General features: G+C 42.5%; 1 protein-coding gene across 6 annotated transcripts in view; it reads left to right on the forward strand.

Annotated features, from left to right (window-relative positions):
- Nucleotides 1-13142, forward strand: part of FSD1L (fibronectin type III and SPRY domain containing 1 like) — a 126138-nt gene extending 112996 nt beyond the window's left edge. For all 6 annotated transcript variants that reach the window (XM_068234431.1, XM_068234430.1, XM_068234432.1 and 3 more), the window contains 2 exons: nucleotides 7660-7748; nucleotides 10901-13142. In XM_068234431.1, coding sequence (XP_068090532.1) covers nucleotides 7660-7748; nucleotides 10901-11023 — 212 coding nt within the window. In that variant the 3' untranslated portion in view covers nucleotides 11024-13142. The remainder of the gene's footprint in view (nucleotides 1-7659; nucleotides 7749-10900) is intronic.
- Nucleotides 13143-16567: the final 3425 nt, after the last annotated feature.

Here is a 16567-nt window from a genome sequence, read left to right on the forward strand (position 1 = left end):
GCGCACTCAGTGTGTGACTTATGAAAAGTGGCCTGCCGACCGTAGGATGATCTCACCTCCGTGTAGTGCTGGTTAGCCCATTAGAGTGTACCAGCTCACAGGCTTTGTCACTTTGAGCCAGGGACCAGGCTCGTGGCAGCGGGGATTCCTTCATTTCTCTCCTCTTGCAGCTGTGGATAGCACCACTCGCCTTGCAGTCACCAGCGTTCTGCACTATGCAGATGCTCAGTGGCCATGGCGGCGCTACTTGTAAGAGTATCTTCCTTTTGTGCAGGGATCAGTGTGCAAACTTTCTTCCACCTTCCAGCTTAATCGTTACCTGCACTCTGCGGGCACTCCTTAGCTGGTGGTGTATAATGGAGTTGGCAGGGGTGAGGTGCAAGTATGTGCAAACAAACAATACACAGGGAAACCGTGTAATGTAAAAAAAAATTATTGTAACACATTTCGAAAGGGATAAAGCCGTCCCTTCTTCGGGCAAATGTTTGAACATACAATGAGACATTGCTTAACCATTTCTGCCACCTGGACGTGAAGCTCACGTCCAGGCAGCTGCTGCTGTGCGGATGCGCGCTCCCACGTGCATGTGGTGCCCCCTGTTAGCCCATTGATCAATGAATGGGAATATAATTCCCATTCATCGATCTAAGTGCCCGCTAGAAAGACCGCCGTCTTTCTGACAAAAAAATAAATAAAAAATACCAGTCTTCCTAGTACATCCTGGAAGCGAGATCTCGCTTCCAGGACAAAAAAAGAGAAAATGCTCACGGTGCCCATCTTGTGGCCAAATAGTAATACTACATCTACATGCACTTTTTAATGAAATAATCCTATATTATATAATTTAAAATTATTTGTTTACTCCCCACACCAAAAATTACCCAAATACAATTTTTAATGAAAAAAAAATTACAAATAAAAAAAACAAAACATAAATTGTTACCGAAGGGTCTGAACTTTTTATATATGCATGTGAAGAGAGTATATTTCGAACATTTTTTTAAATATAAGCTCGTAAATAGTGATGGACGCAAATCTGAAAAAATGCACCTTTATTTCCAAATAAAATATTGGCACCATACATTGTGATAGGGACATAATTTAAATGGTGTAATAACCGGGACAAATGGGCAAATAAAAAACATAGGTTTTAATTTATGGTAGCATGTATTGTTTTAAAGCTATAATGGCTGAAAACTGAGAAATGATTTTTTCCATTATCTCCTTAATATTACTGTTAAAATGCATTTATAAAAAATAATTTTTAGCAAAATGTACCACCCAAAGAAAGAATAATTGGGGGCGGAAAAAACAAGATATAGATCAATTCATCGTGATCATTTGTGATAAAGTTATTGGCGAATGAATGGGAGGTGAATATTGCTCTGATGCATAAGGTGAAAAATCCCCGCGGGCTGAAATGGTTAAATACAGTCAATTGGCTTAACGATGGAGGTCACATGCTAGGTAGTTTAACCTATAGGTTGCTGAATTATTTAAAAAATCGTATCAGAATGAAGTATGCAAATAGGGTGAGGACCATGATCCTCTGCTCTGTATCCAGATTTTGTACGCAAATTTATACATCTTGAAAATGGACCAGTCGAGTGAAGCCGAGGTGGTATTCAGTTTGTCCATTTTCATGCTGCATATATTTGCATACAGAATAGGCATAGTCCTCCAACTTCTAATTATTTTCACATCATTGACTATACCTATTCCTAACCACTACTTCTATAGTATCCCCCTCGCCCCTTGACTGCCAGGTAATTGTACTTAAATCAGTTATTGATGCACAGGGAAGGAGTGCAGGATTTGCAAAGTGGATGCAGTTACAGAGCTTGTAGGGAAGCTGTGTTGAGTATTGCAGAATGTCTCCTGAACCCTTCAGTTGAAGTAGTTAGGACATCATTGGTCACTGAGCCTGCAGAAGAGTGTGTTTAGGAGACATGCTGTATTTATTATTTGCAGGCTCTACATTTTGGCATTCAGTGAATACACTCCAAAGTGTTTACTTGGCCAATCTGTACTCTAGTCTAAAGCCGCATCTACACGAGTAGATGCGGCCGCGATGCTCCTTATCAATCGAGCCGCTGATGCGGCTCGATTGATAAGATCTGACAGGACGGATATCCGCACCGCCGATTCTCTGCTCGCTCCCCGCGAGGGGACAATGGCAGGGAATTGTGCGGGAGATAAGCGGCGCCGGCGGGGACGAGCGGGCAATCGAATGCGGCGCACGCGGCGGGCACGCGGAAGAGGCTATCCGGCGGCTAATCGAGCCGCCGGATCGCTGCAATATGGCAAGGTGTAGATGGGGCTTTACACCAGTTGGAAGAGGGGGCTGGGGTGTGGTAGAGGCACTTATCAAGAGACACCCACAAAAACACAGGGGGAACAAACTCCACGCAGGTAGCATTCTGGTTGGGAAACAAACATGGGGCTGTATCAATGCAGAGTGAGGGTGCTAAATAAGTCTTCTTCATCTGAACTGAACAGTGGCTGCTCTTCTTTTCTCAGTTTTGTACACAAATTACTGATGACTAAAAGTCATTCTGTGCTGTCCAGTGTAGGAAAAGCCCAGCATATAGGTATTTATATAGTTCAGTCAAAGAGATGTTCCAATTCTTCCATGTGGACTTTGGGGGTTATACTTTAACTTGAAAGAAAGGAATAAAAGAGAGGAAAATTACACACATACTTAGAAATTACACTAACTGTATTATAGTAAGAAAAACAAAAGTTTGCTTTCCTAAAACAGAAAGAATTTGCGATAATTCAGGTTGGAGTGAGCTCGAGATGTCTCCCAGGCACCACTGCTGAATATATGCAAATTAACCATTGTACCCTTAGAAGCTAAACACACCTCCAGAACCGCTGGAATGCAATGATGTGTCAGCTTGTTAATATGTACAGAGCCATAATAATCCAACATGCATACAGACTGTTTCGGATTGTTTGATCCTCATCAGTGCATGGCATGGATTCATTTGGCTCTATGGAGTAGGGCTTGTAAATCCGAGAGGCACAGACTAACCAGCAAGCTCATGGTGACCCAGAACTCATTGGGGTGTGTAAGGGACTACAATGGTCCTAAAAGCCCCCTTACTAAGATGTTAAGAAAAACAAGTTTGCTTTCCTAAAACAGAAAGAATTTGCGATAATTCAGGTTGGAGTGAGCTCGAGATGTCTCCCAGGCACCACTGCTGAATATATGCAAATTAACCATTGTACCCTTAGAAGCTAAACACACCTCCAGAACCGCTGGAATGCAATGATGTGTCAGCTTGTAAATATAGTAAGCATGTTTACTGATAGCTGTCTTTAAAGTGACACTGAAGGGAAAAAAAGAAAACTTAATGATAATCATATGCATAGTACGGATAATTAACAGAACATTAGATGCAAAGAAAAGGGTATCCCCATCCATATGGGACATCAGACAGGAACTTCTGCACATTTTCCACCTTAACAATATGGAAACCCAAATGCACAAAGAGAAATAAACTGCACGTTTTTTCAAGATCTGGAAAAATTACATAATATATTCTCACAAACGAGCTGAAATACAAGAGATAATGAAACCTTATAAGTACACTTCATGGTATGCAAATAGAGATCTTCTAGGAGAATTAGGCCAACTGAAAAGGGTATCATACTTTTATTTTCAGTTATATAGCTTTTTTTTCTATAACATTGCATCATTCTCTAATATTTGCAGTTTATAAATTACGCTCTGTATTTTAAATGATGAAACAGAGCAGAGCTAATGACCCTTTCAACTTCCTGGCAGAAAAACCTTAAATAAACAAGAAACCATGAGAGACAGGTTGCGATAAGTGGTTCAGAAAACAGCACTGTAGGTCGGAAAGCTCAAGAGAAGCTCTTTTGCATAGATAACTGAAGTTTCTTCCTGTACTAGGAACAATATGAGACTCATATCTGTGCTACTAATGTTCTATTTCTTAGCTGTACTCCACATACAAATCATTATATCATATGTGTATTTTCACTTCAGGTTCCCTTTATCCCTTTCCCCTACCCAGCTTGTGACATCTCTCACTTGCTAGTAACTGAAATAACACAATGACAGGTGTCACAGGAGCCCTAGTGGTCAGACCACAAATGGCCTTCCAAACGGTGCCAGCGCACGGATCGTGCGAACTCTGGTCGCAGTCAATGCGCAGGAAACGTTGGGAATTGGCCGCAGACAAACCATAAGGGAGCCTGTGAGGTACGGTAATTACAACTTACACACTAGTTCAGAGTATAACTGCCACCACCTCTGTTACCATGGGACAGAGGAGCACGCTGACTGTCTGAGCCTAGATCTACAAATAAAACCGGTTAAAACAGTGTATTCTGTCTAGCCAACAACAAACAATAGTAGCGTCTCTTCAGAGACCTGGGATCAGTTTCTGTGTATGCTGAATAATAGGGTAGCTAGAACAACAACTGACGTTAGCATCGGTTTATTGAGAGCAATATAAATAATGAATATATACAGACAATTATTAAAATCAACAATTAAGACATTAATAGCCGGTATGAAAAATAAAAGAAAGGGAGAAAAAATACTTAGTTTCTGGAAAGATGTCCTTTTGTGGGAAGAATCATAAAGTCCTTGGTAAAATCATTTGTTTCAGCTCAAAGTTCAGACCAGGTGGATGCCAGCATATCCTCAAGCTGGCACAGATGAGATCAAGATGGCGTTTCAGGGTGGAGGACACTGAGCTTGGCTCCTCTGCCATTCTTATGCCCCTGATCCAGTAGGAGGGAGTGAGGGCCGGGGCCACACACCCCCTTAGAAGATGAGATGAGCCCTCCCCTTGTCCTGGGGACCAGAAATCATATCTAACCATATATGGGCTCTATCTCACAGAACCGTACAGGTCAGGGCAGATTTATTAACATTTTCAGGTCTGTCTCGATTTACCCAGCGCCCTGATACCAGACATGAGGGGTGGGGCCCCTGTGGTATCATCAGGGCACTTTCGAACTGCCTAACTGGCAGTCTTTACCTTAGAATGTTCTGAAACTTCCTCAGAACCAGCACCGGGACTCATGCTACACTTTCCCCACGTTTGGCGAAGCTGCCATCTCAGGAACCCCAGAAATATGACAGATCTGGGAAGTTATGGATTATGCTATGAGCCTCAGGTTATTCAGGATGTGGGCTAGCAGCTGGCTTCCCTTTGATCCTTACCAGGGAGCAAGGTGTCAAGACCTCCCGGGGATTCGTAGCCTGCCTGGCTGAACCTAGGCCTCTCTATCACCCTTTTGTTAATTAACATCTACATGAGATCAGCTAGGTGTCACCTGGTTCCCAGAACAGAAAAGGGAATGAATGCCTCCATGTTATTCTGCCTTCCACAGGGAATATGTCTAAGCTAATTAACAACTCAAAAGACATCCTGCACCTAAATTAGGGGCAGAGGAGAAAACTTGTATTTTAAAAAAACAGGAATGTCCATTCTGATTCCTGTAATGGCTGCACAAATTTAGCCAGACAACGATCAGAAATTGGACTGCGCGGCTCCTTCCAATTCGCCCGCGTTTCTCACGACTGTTCCGTGACAACAGGTGTACATTTAAAAGCGGCGTAAGCTAATTTGGGCGCCATGAGAGTGGCAGCAGAATATGGGTAAATTTACTGATATTCTAATACTTAATTCATATAGTGAAATATAGGTAATATTTCCAACAGGTCATTTTAACAGGTGATCACATTTGTCCATGCTCCAATTAGATGTTCTGCAGTGGCAGTGCCCATTTAATTTACTCATTTTAACATGTCAGTTTTTTATAAACTGCAGCTGCACTTTAAAGTGAATTTGAACCAGATTCTGCTGCTGTCAACTGAATGGCTGAAGTGCTGCTTCTAGGTAAGCTAAATAGCTTCCTGCTACTGATCAAAAGAGGGATCACCACATGCTACTACTGATTTTATCTTCATACTGGTACTGCAAAGCCATTTCATGTTGTGCTAGGCAGTAAACCAAGATGGATCATTGTGTAACCGCCCCACCCCCACCCAAAACAAAAAAAAAAAACAAAAAAGACGAAAAAAAACAAACCTGTCAAGCGTACAGAACTTTATTACAAAACCCTAGCAGTGCTCACAGAGTATCGTATGCCAGGTAGTTTTGTGCTGTAATTCAATTTATTTATTCCGGCATGCTTTAGACCAGGGGTCCCCAACCACCGGGCCGCGGCTCACTGCCGGTCCGTGGGCAGTTTCCAGCTGGGCCGCGGCTGGCCTGGCCTCTCGCCCCTCCTCCCCCCGCGGCCCGCCACTCCTCTCACCTTATGAGCTGGCGGCCGCTTCCTGTCACAGATTCCCCGTAGCCGCTCTCCTCTGTGTAGCATCTCCTATTACAGCAGCGCTTCCTGTGCGGCTGCTGTAAGGAGGGAAGGAGGCGAGGCAGCGGCTTCCTGTAGCGGCGTTCGCAGTTACCATGGGAACCGCTGCCCCGCCTCCTTCCAGCAGCCGTGCGACGCGCTGCTGTAAATAGAAGACGCTGCACGGAGGAGAGCGGCTACGGGAATCTGTGACAGGAAGCGGCTGCCAGCTCATAAGGTAACAGGGGCTACACTGGGGCACTATACTAGCTATCCTGGGGCACTATACTAGCTATACTGGGGCACTATACTAGCTATCCTGGGGCACACTGGGCACTATACTAGCTATCCTGTGGCACTATACTAGCTATACTGGGGCACATGGGGCACTATACTAGCTATACTGGGGCACATGGGGCACTATACTAGCTATACTGGGGCACTATACTAGCTATACTGGGGCACTATACTAGCTATACTGGGGCACACTGGGCACTATACTAGCTATCCTGGGGCACTATACTAGCTATACTGGGGCACACTGGGCACTATACTAGCTATACTGGGGCACTATACTAGCTATACTGGGGCACATGGGGCACTATACTAGATATACTGGGGCACTATACTAGCTATCCTGGGGCACACTGGGCACTATACTAGCTATACTGGGGCACTATACTAGCTATACTGGGGCACTATACTAGCTATACTGGGGCACTATACTAGCTATACAGGGGCACTCACTATATTAGCTATACTGGGGCAACTATACTTGATCACTTTGATACTAATTATACTGGGGCACTATACTAGCTGTACCGGGGTAACTAGACTCCCTATACTGGGGCAACTGTGCTTGCTGTGCCGCCGTGACTATCGATTTTTTTTACATTTGAAAACTTAAATTCCAAACGTAATACTTTCAATTTACACTAATGAAGATGACTCCATTGAAAATGTGCCTTGTTCAAATTTGAGTTTAGACATTAACATCTCATATTAGCTTAGCCTCACCAACTCCTTTCTCATGTTGTGTTTTTTAATTACCAGCGTTTTGAGCACATTTACAGATTGTGGCCATTCAGAACATTTCCCAATGAAATCCCAACACTATAAATATCATGCCAGTGATAGTGTGAAAGGACTTTTAAACACAAATGCAATGTCAAGTGACTACTTAATGAACCACCACTGTCTTACTTAAGTTAAGTCCCAGATTCAGTCTTCCAAAATGCCTCAGCTTATGCTTCAGTACTGATTGCTGTGATAAATATTCAGTGCAGTTATAATACTTATTATTTTTGTCTTTTACAGGTCAACTATCATTTTATAACGCCAACACAAAGCAGTTACTTTATACCTTCAAAACAAAGTTCACACAGCCAGTTGTTCCAGCATTTACGGTTAGTATCAATTATTATTATTTTCATTACAGTACATTGCTTGTTGGGAAGAATATGTTTGTTTAGTTCCAGATTGTACAGTTTCAACCATTTGCAATTCAGTGTTATGTTTACAGATTTTGATAGTGAGTTCTTTGACTGCTAAACAAGCTGGAAAGTGTGCAGTAGTGAGAGGAGTAAATCTAAAGCCTACAGACCATAGCACAGAAAGGATGCAATCTCTTTCTCTGTGTGTTTGCTCTTTGATTAATCTCATTGAATGGAAAGACAAAGTCGGTACACATGCAAAGATCAGGGCAGGCGGCAGACTAAACAAAGTCATTACACATGGAAAGTTCTATTCAGGCGGCTAACAAAGCTAAAGAGAACCTGAACTGAATATAAAAAGTCAAAATAACCATACACAGCTCATACTTACCTCCTGTGTAGTCTACTCCTCAATCTCTTTCTCCTCTCCTGTGTCCCATTTTTCCACTGTGAACAATTAAATTCTCCGTAAAGCTAAGTCCAAATTCAGGCTGAGGCGAATAACTGATTCAGGCAGAAGGCAGGGTCACTTAAGTCCAGGTTGTCAACAGGCAAATCACAAAGTAAAAGGACAGACCTTCAAGAGCTACCACAGTTGGGTCAGAACTGTCAGCACTGATTGGAGGGAAAGGTGCCTTTAAATATATTTTGTATTTTGACCAGAAGGGGATTGGCGCCATCTAGCATGCCTGTGCAGAGAGTTAAGCATGCCAGAATATGACACAACACTGAGGGCATAAAGGAACTGACAGGAGCACACACATGTAACTCCTGTTACAGTAATGTAATAGGAGTCTTATGGTGCTATTTTATTACTCCCTTAAGGATGCTGACCCACTATCTATTTTATGTATAGAGGTTTGCTTATGAAAGCGCACTGGGTCTTAAAACAAATCTGAAGCAAGGAAGAAAAAAAAGTTAGATACTCCTCTATGGAAAGGGAAGGCTCTGGATCTGAGAGAGCCTTCCCGGTCATCTGTAAGTGCTCACATTTCCACCACTGTCTCATGTTCAAGTTATTTGACGTGCAGGTTGAATATGTCTTTAGCTCTCCTCAGGCAGCCTTCAGAAGTATTTGTGTCCCTGAGCACCTCCGAAGATGAGTGGATCTGTACTGCGTATGCACAAGTCTGAGCTTGCGCATGCACAGTACAGATGTGCCTGCCTTCACAAGCACTCGGGGACACAAGTGTATCTGAAGACTTCTGAGGCCTCCTGAAGATGCAAAATTTGAATAGAGGACAGAGAGGGGCGTTGGAAAGCTCTATTGGATCCAGAGCCTTCCCTCTCCATAGGTGAGTATTGAACTTTTTTTTCTGGCTTCAGGGTTGCTTGAATATTTTGTTAATTATTATTTTTATTATTTATTGTATTTATAAAGGGCCAGCATATTACGCCGCGCTGTACAATAAATAGGGATACATACATTGTAACAAGTGGTGACAGAGCGGTAGCAAACGGTTATACAACATAGCACAAGGTTATACATCCAATCAGGGTATAAAATGCGTTTTGCAGAGACCTGGCAAAACAAGTACGAGTTAGTCTATGAGAAAGGAGTCATTGCTGTGGTAGCAAAATGAACACTAAGGGAGGGGGGAGGCCCTGCCAAAGGCTTACAATCTAAAGGGTGGTGGAGGGACACATAAGGTAGGGTTGTGGAAAAGGTGGTTGATAAAGGGAGTTAGAGTGCGATAGATGTGGGGTAGGCCATTTTAAAGAAATGTGTTTTGAGGGCTTGCTTGAAGGTGTTGAAGGAAGGAGCGAGTCTGAAGGGAAGTGGAAGGGAGTTCCATAGGGTGGGGGCAGCTCTTGAGAAGTCTTGTAGGCGTGCATGGGATTGAGAAATGCTTGGGAAGGTCAGGCGGAGATCATTGGAGGACCGGAGGGGGCGGGCAGGTATATATCTGTTGAAGAGCTCAGAAATGTAGGTTGGGCAGGTCTTGTGCACAGATTTGTAGGTAAGGCACAGAACCTTAAAACTGATCTTGAAGCAGATAGGGACCATTGTAGGGCTTCGCAGAGGGGACAGGTGGAAGCAGAGCGGTGGGAAAGATGAATGAGTCTAGCTACTGCATTCATGACTGATTGAAGGGATGCAATGTGTTTCAAGAGGAAGCCAGATAGGGCATTGCAGTAGTCAAGGCGGGAGATGAGGGCATGGATGAGAAGCTTGGTAGTGTCCGGGGTCAGAAAGGGCTGGATTTTGGAGATGTTGCAAAGGTGGAAATTGCAGGCTCTGGTAACACTTTGGGTGGGGAGGGGGGGGGTGAAAGAGAGATCAGAGTCTAGGAGGCCTGGAAGGTAGGGTGGATGGTAATGCTGTTGATAGTGACGTAAATATCTGGGAGGGGTGGTGCAGAGCGGGGCTGGAAAATGATGAGCTTGGTTTTATCCAGGTTAAGCTTCAGGAACCTAGCTGACATCTAGGAGGAGATGGTTGAGAGGCAGGAGGAGACCGTGTCCACGGTGGAGGGAGAGAGATCGGGGATGTGGAGATTGATATCCTGGTCATCTAAAGGAGTTTTTAGTACATTTGGGAGATAAGCAAATAATTCCATGTTTTTTCAGATGAATGCAAATGTTACTGTAGATCTATGGGGCTTGAAAATTAATCAATCAAATACTTCCACTGCAAGATTTGATTAGTCAATTTACAAGCTGCATAGAGTTTTACAATTAACATAATTCTGTATTTGAACCTTACTGACAATGCCTACCGACCATTATGGACTTTGATACTTGTAGATTTTGGCAATGCACTAGGCCCACATTTTTTTCAAATAAAGTTATCATACTCCAGTGCCAGCTATTTGTTTAATACAAATAGCTGGCACTGGAGTATGATAACTTTATTTGAAAAAAAAATGTGTGCCTAGTGCAGGAACAACGAGACAGACGCGGATTGGGAATGCTCTATGTTATGCAGAGCCTTCCCTCTACTAGGGTAAGTATTAAACCTGAAGTGTGTTTCCTCACTAGACTAGAATAAAAAAATATGTTGCAGGTGGCCTTGGAAACATGTAGTGAAATACAACTCAAAAATACAGCAATTTTTATTATTTATTGATTATATAGCGTTATAGTCTGCTGTGGCATTAATGTTTTGTTTCTTGTGCTTACAGGCATGGTGTGGTGGGATCATACTGTACACCGGGTTACAGGTTCCAAGTGCTGTCAAAACACTTCAGAAGGCAGAAAATGGATTAAGCGGATCATCTAGTAGTTTAACCAGCAATGTTCAATAACATGACCCTTTATAGGATGGAAAGTTTGCTCTGACCTGAGTGGATTGCTAGAATTTTTTTTTCATTTTACTTAGTAACAATATGGTTGCTATTCACCAAAATTAGGAGCAAACTGATGATTTGGGCTGTTCACCTGCTGCTGCCCTGAAGCTTGCAGTGTCCCTGGTGCCTGACCACATGCTGCTCAGATCCGACGTTTGGAGCTCAGAGTTTGCATCTGCTGCAAATCTTCTAACAAGAGACTAAGTGGCTAGGAACTAGACAGAAAAGGAACAATATGCCGTGTCTGTAGGTTGGTTTTTATAACATGGATGCATCATGCACAACTTACCTTAGGCATATTGAATGACTTGTTTTAATTTACAGACAGTACCACCTGCGCTTATTAGGTGGGACCCAGTGTTCTGTAGTGCAGTTGTGATTTTAAAAATAAGTGTCCCTTTTAATTTGTTAAACAAAAAATGTAAATATCCTGACAGCTGTCATGAAGTGCTTTTATGATACAGTGTATGCAAGTATTTACTATTGTTGGTTTCAGAATTGTATTCTCATCATGCAAGAAATACTGTACGGTGCAGTCCTTCAGGTTGTGGTGGGAGGATCAATATGACCCTCCACTAAAATACTGGGAATCCCTACCCTCTTACTTCTCAGGGCATTTCCTGTCATCACAGATCAACCAGCCCTAAAAAGCTAGGAATTCTCATTTAAAGTGTGACTACAGCCAAAACATAGTTTTGTAAAACATAGTGATCTCTCTTGTGTTTGTATTACGGTTTGCTTTTGAAATAGGAGGGTTCACATTCACATCTGTTACTTGTCACATGTTCAGAAAGGGAAGAATTTCCACAAGAGGAATTTCAGCTTGTTTCCACACTTAGGAAAAAAAATATTTTAATTTAAAGTTTTTGTTTTTGTTTTGTTTTTAATTAGAAAACCATAGAAAAACACTGTACATAGTGCACATTCTTCCCCACATAGGGTGCACAGGTGGTGGGTATAAATAGAAAAACCTATTCATTTCTTTCCAAAAGCTCTATTCTACAGAATTTGTTTGGCTGCCCCCCACACATGATATGATAGTTTCCCAACCCAACGATTTTTCTGAAGCATGGCATCACTTGGCTCAGCTTTACCATCAGTACACTTTCAGAATACCTGTGTGTCAAAGATGACCGGTTTTATCGGAAGATTCTAAAATAAATGTTATTACATTTTTAGATTTGTAATGAAAGTGATGCTATGTGTATACTTTGCTAAGGCACTACTGTCAAACTGGAAATTTTGATAAAAGATATATTTTAAAGAACATCACTCAAAGGGGGGTTCTGAGGGGGGCATTTGTAACAATCTAAACCTACACTTTTAAACTAGTGTGCAGTTTTATCTCTCAGGGACAGTTTTCTTTTGTTTTTTATTTGTTTGACTTGCCTCTTAACTCAGAACTAGACTGTGTGCAGAAGATCCTTAAAATGGTTCTTCACTGAGAACAGCTATTAAAGCTGTGGTTGCTAACTAGGAATGGTTAATGAGATGAACATTTTTATGCAGCTTGATAATGGTCCAATCAAACTCTGCAGGAGTTTTACTCCATTGGTCCAGTTTCAAGCGGTATTCATTTGCATGAATAAATATCATACAAATTTGCATCTCGGTGACCATCCCTATTGATGACCTGATTTAGAAAATATTAGTTGCACTGATATGACATTCATCTTCTGGCTGCCAGTGATTCAGTGACGCTCTTACAATAACACTATCCAGCTAATGAAGGCAACTATCCGAATGTCTCCCGGATCCGGTTTTGAGCAGCACTGGTTGTAAAGACAGAACAATAAAATAATGGTAAAGAAACTATTCCAGATGTAGAATACTTCACTGAAAATGGAGATTCAGATTATTACAAATGCCTGTTTGACTCCTTTACTGTTATAAGCTACCACAGAGTATTTATGATGTGCACAGTAGTAACCTCTGGCACTCAGTTGAGGTCACTTTACGGATCTAAATCATTAAAAAGTAACTTTATTGGCTGATCGGTGGGATGCTACATTTTATGCATTGCTCTTAATTTTATTATGTATGAATTGTGGCTGATTAAACAGAATTTCAGTTTTAATTTTTTTTTTAAGTTATTCCAAGGGATCAAAGTATATAAAAGGAAGTGTGACAACTGAGGTAGAATACATTTTGTATGTGTGTATATTTTTTATCCTTGGACTTGAACAGAGTACCTGATGTCATTATATGTAATTAAAGGGATACTGTAGGGGGGTCGGGGGAAAATGAGTTGAACTTACCCGGGGCTTCTAATGGTCCCCCGCAGACATCCTGTGTTGGCGCAGCCACTCACCGATGCTCCGGCCCCGCCTCCGGTTCACTTCTGGAATTTCTGACTTTAAAGTCAGAAAACCACTGCGCCTGCGTTGCCATGTCCTCGCTCCCGCTGATGTCACCAGGAGTGTACTGCGCAGACACAGACCATACTGGGCCTGCGCCGTGCGCTCTTGGTGACATCAGCGGGATCGAGGACACGGCAACGCAGGCGCAGTGGTTTTCAGACTTTAAAGTCTGAAATTCCAGAAGTGAACCGGAGGCGGGGCCGGAGCATTGGGGAGTGGCTGCGCCAACACAGGATGTCTGCGGGGGACCGTTAGAAGCCCCGGGTAAGTTCAACTCATTTTCCCCTGACCCCCCTACAGTATCCCTTTAAGGGTGAAAAAAAAAACCTGAAAGAGCTAGCAGCTGTAGGCAAACACTGAATATAAACATGACCTTAAAAATACAGAGTATGCTTATGGTGTATCTACATTAAAAGGAACAAAAGCTAAAAACGTGTTCAACTGCGCTCATGAAGAAATCTGATGAGGCTTACGCACTCTACCAGCTGGGTAGGGTAATGCAAGTTACCACATACTATTTAACCTACACTTGAAAGATTTACAGAGCGGTCGTCAACTTTATTGGTGCAACTTCATTGTCCACATATTGGCAGTACTCATCCTTTTCATGTACTGTTTTATGTTGAACATGGGGTCACAACCTAGAAACGTCTACCCTCATTGCACAAGAGTTATAAGTGGATTTCTGCCTTCTATATTTTTCATAGATGAGGGTTAGGACCCTGTATTGATCGCTGCTGCCTATGCTATTTTAGGTCACTGCTTCATTCACTGTAATGCACAGTGAATAAATGGCTGACTGAAATGAGAAATCCCATCTGTGATCTATGAAGAGGCAGAGCACAGGAGAGCAGGTAACTGTCAGTGTCAGTTATTAGCTTCTGGTCATCGGGGAACCTGTCACTGCACGTCACCTCAAAAGAGGGGATCATACATTTACATCCCCCTGCAGCACTGAATTATTTTATACCAGTTTAAATGTTGAGAAAACAGTCTTGACTGTGGATGTCACCAAGACTCCGTTCAAGATGGACTTCAAATTTGGTATATAAACACTAATCAGACAAAATGAGAACCACCTGCTTAATATTGTTTAGGTCTCCCTTCTGTCTCAAAACAGATGTTTGTTGAGGCAAGGTCTCCACAGGACTCCTGAAGGTGTTCTGTGATATCTGCCACTGAGATGCCACAGCAGATCCTGTAAGCTGTAAATTAGGGCCTTTATGGACATGATATAATGTCTAGCTAGCTTGTACTATAATATAGATGCTTGATTTTATTGAAATCAGGAGGAATTTGCAGGCCAATGAAAACACTTGGGCTGTGTTCCCACTTGAGCGGGCAACAGACATTTTTTTGTCTATTCTCTGCTCATTGCTACTTTATAAATTGGTGTTGATTACACTTGTCACTCTGTAACGGATCCGTGTGATTCAATTCGGTAAGCAGACCACTGCTATAACCCTAGGCAGGTGCATGCATTCCCCCATATAGCCAATGGGGGTAACGCATCTGCACCAGGCTACGTGTCTTGCCACCACTGGTTCCCTGTACACAGGGCTACAAAAGACCAATGGGAATCCTCTACAACAGGAAGAATTATCATTGGTTCATGGTGGACCAATGAAAAATTTCCCTGTTGCTAGGGAAAATTGGTCTAATGCAGCCTATGAAGAACCTATGCATCTGCCAGCCTCTGGGCTCAGTACAGAGAAACCAAGCACCTGCGATTGGTGGCAGGAAGTTGCGTACGGTGCAGCGCAAATGCAAAATGGATGCAAAAAAAAAATCCCCCACAAGACTACCCACATAAATCGTGGTGGCTAGATGACTTGACAGCACATTCTGTCTGTGGCTCAGGTCCTTATGCTTGCTTATTTTTCCTACTTCCAATTCTTCACCCTAAAATGCTAGCTGTCCTTTTGCTGCCTTATACAGCCCTTCCCTAGACAGGCACCATTTTAACAAGATAATCAATGCTAATCAGTTCACATGTCAGAAGTGGTTGATGAAGCAAAATCCAAACTAAAATTACATTTTCTGTGGTTGGTGAAAATCAAACTATGGGACCATACATTATGACAATTTATGTACTGTAATTCATGTATCAGTTATTCCTGAATTGGCTCTGTTGCTTGATAATGGTTTTGAATTCAAGCTGGTGATACTTTTTCCAAGCTTCCATGTACAGATGGCTCTGTAAGGGTAGGAACACACTAAGCAGAATCGCATACCGGTACTGTACGTTTTCCACTATGTGCTATGGAAAACGCATATGTGATTCTGCCTGGTGTGTTCCTACCCTAAAGAGAAACCTTACTAATTGCTATACAGAGAGTATGTAAAAGGAAACCTAAGTAAAAAAAAAAAAAAATGTAACTAACTTGGGGTTTCTTCTGGCCCCCTGGACTCCTACTGTGCTCACAACGTCCTCCTGATTCCCTCCGGGCAATGGCTGCAGCCCCGGGAAAGCTGGGCTGTCGCCGCTAGAGGACCCCTGCACCCTGGTCGCGTTCTAGGCAGCAGGAGCATTCTGCACATGCGCAGTAGCGAAGTCGGCTCCCGGCCATGGGAGTGTGACCAGAGTGCGTATGGCTAAGGCCGTGCGTACGCAGTAGCCCAGCTTCGTGGGGGTCATCGCCTCTGCCCAGAAGGGAGCAGGAGGACGTTGTGGGCACAGTAGGAGTCCAGGGGGCTGGAAGAATCCCCAGGTAAGTTACATTTTTTTTTTCACTTAAGATTGCCTTTATTCATGCAGAGTCCTTCAATACCATTTAAATTATTATTCCTTTCACAAAACAGGAAAGAACTAAGCTTTCGCTACCGTATATCGTATAAATGCTTTCACTGAAATATGTGTAAAAATAAAGTTGTTTTTTGTGTGGCACATATACTCTGAAAATTGTAAATGGAACGTCATAGTCCTTAACAAATTAACCCATTGCACTCAAAACCTTGTTTCAAAGAAGTTATATGAAAGAAAACATTGGCTGTAAATATGCACCTAATACAAGCAGTATGTTCTTTTGCCTTTCTTTGTATCTCATTGTGTATCTTGAATTATTTTACTTACGCACCAGTCCACATAAAACATAAGAAAATCTTCACAAGACAAAATATGCTGTCAAGCAACTAATTTGGC

The sequence above is a fragment of the Hyperolius riggenbachi genome, chromosome 1 (assembly GCF_040937935.1).
Source record: "Hyperolius riggenbachi isolate aHypRig1 chromosome 1, aHypRig1.pri, whole genome shotgun sequence".
NCBI lineage: Eukaryota > Metazoa > Chordata > Amphibia > Anura > Hyperoliidae > Hyperolius > Hyperolius riggenbachi.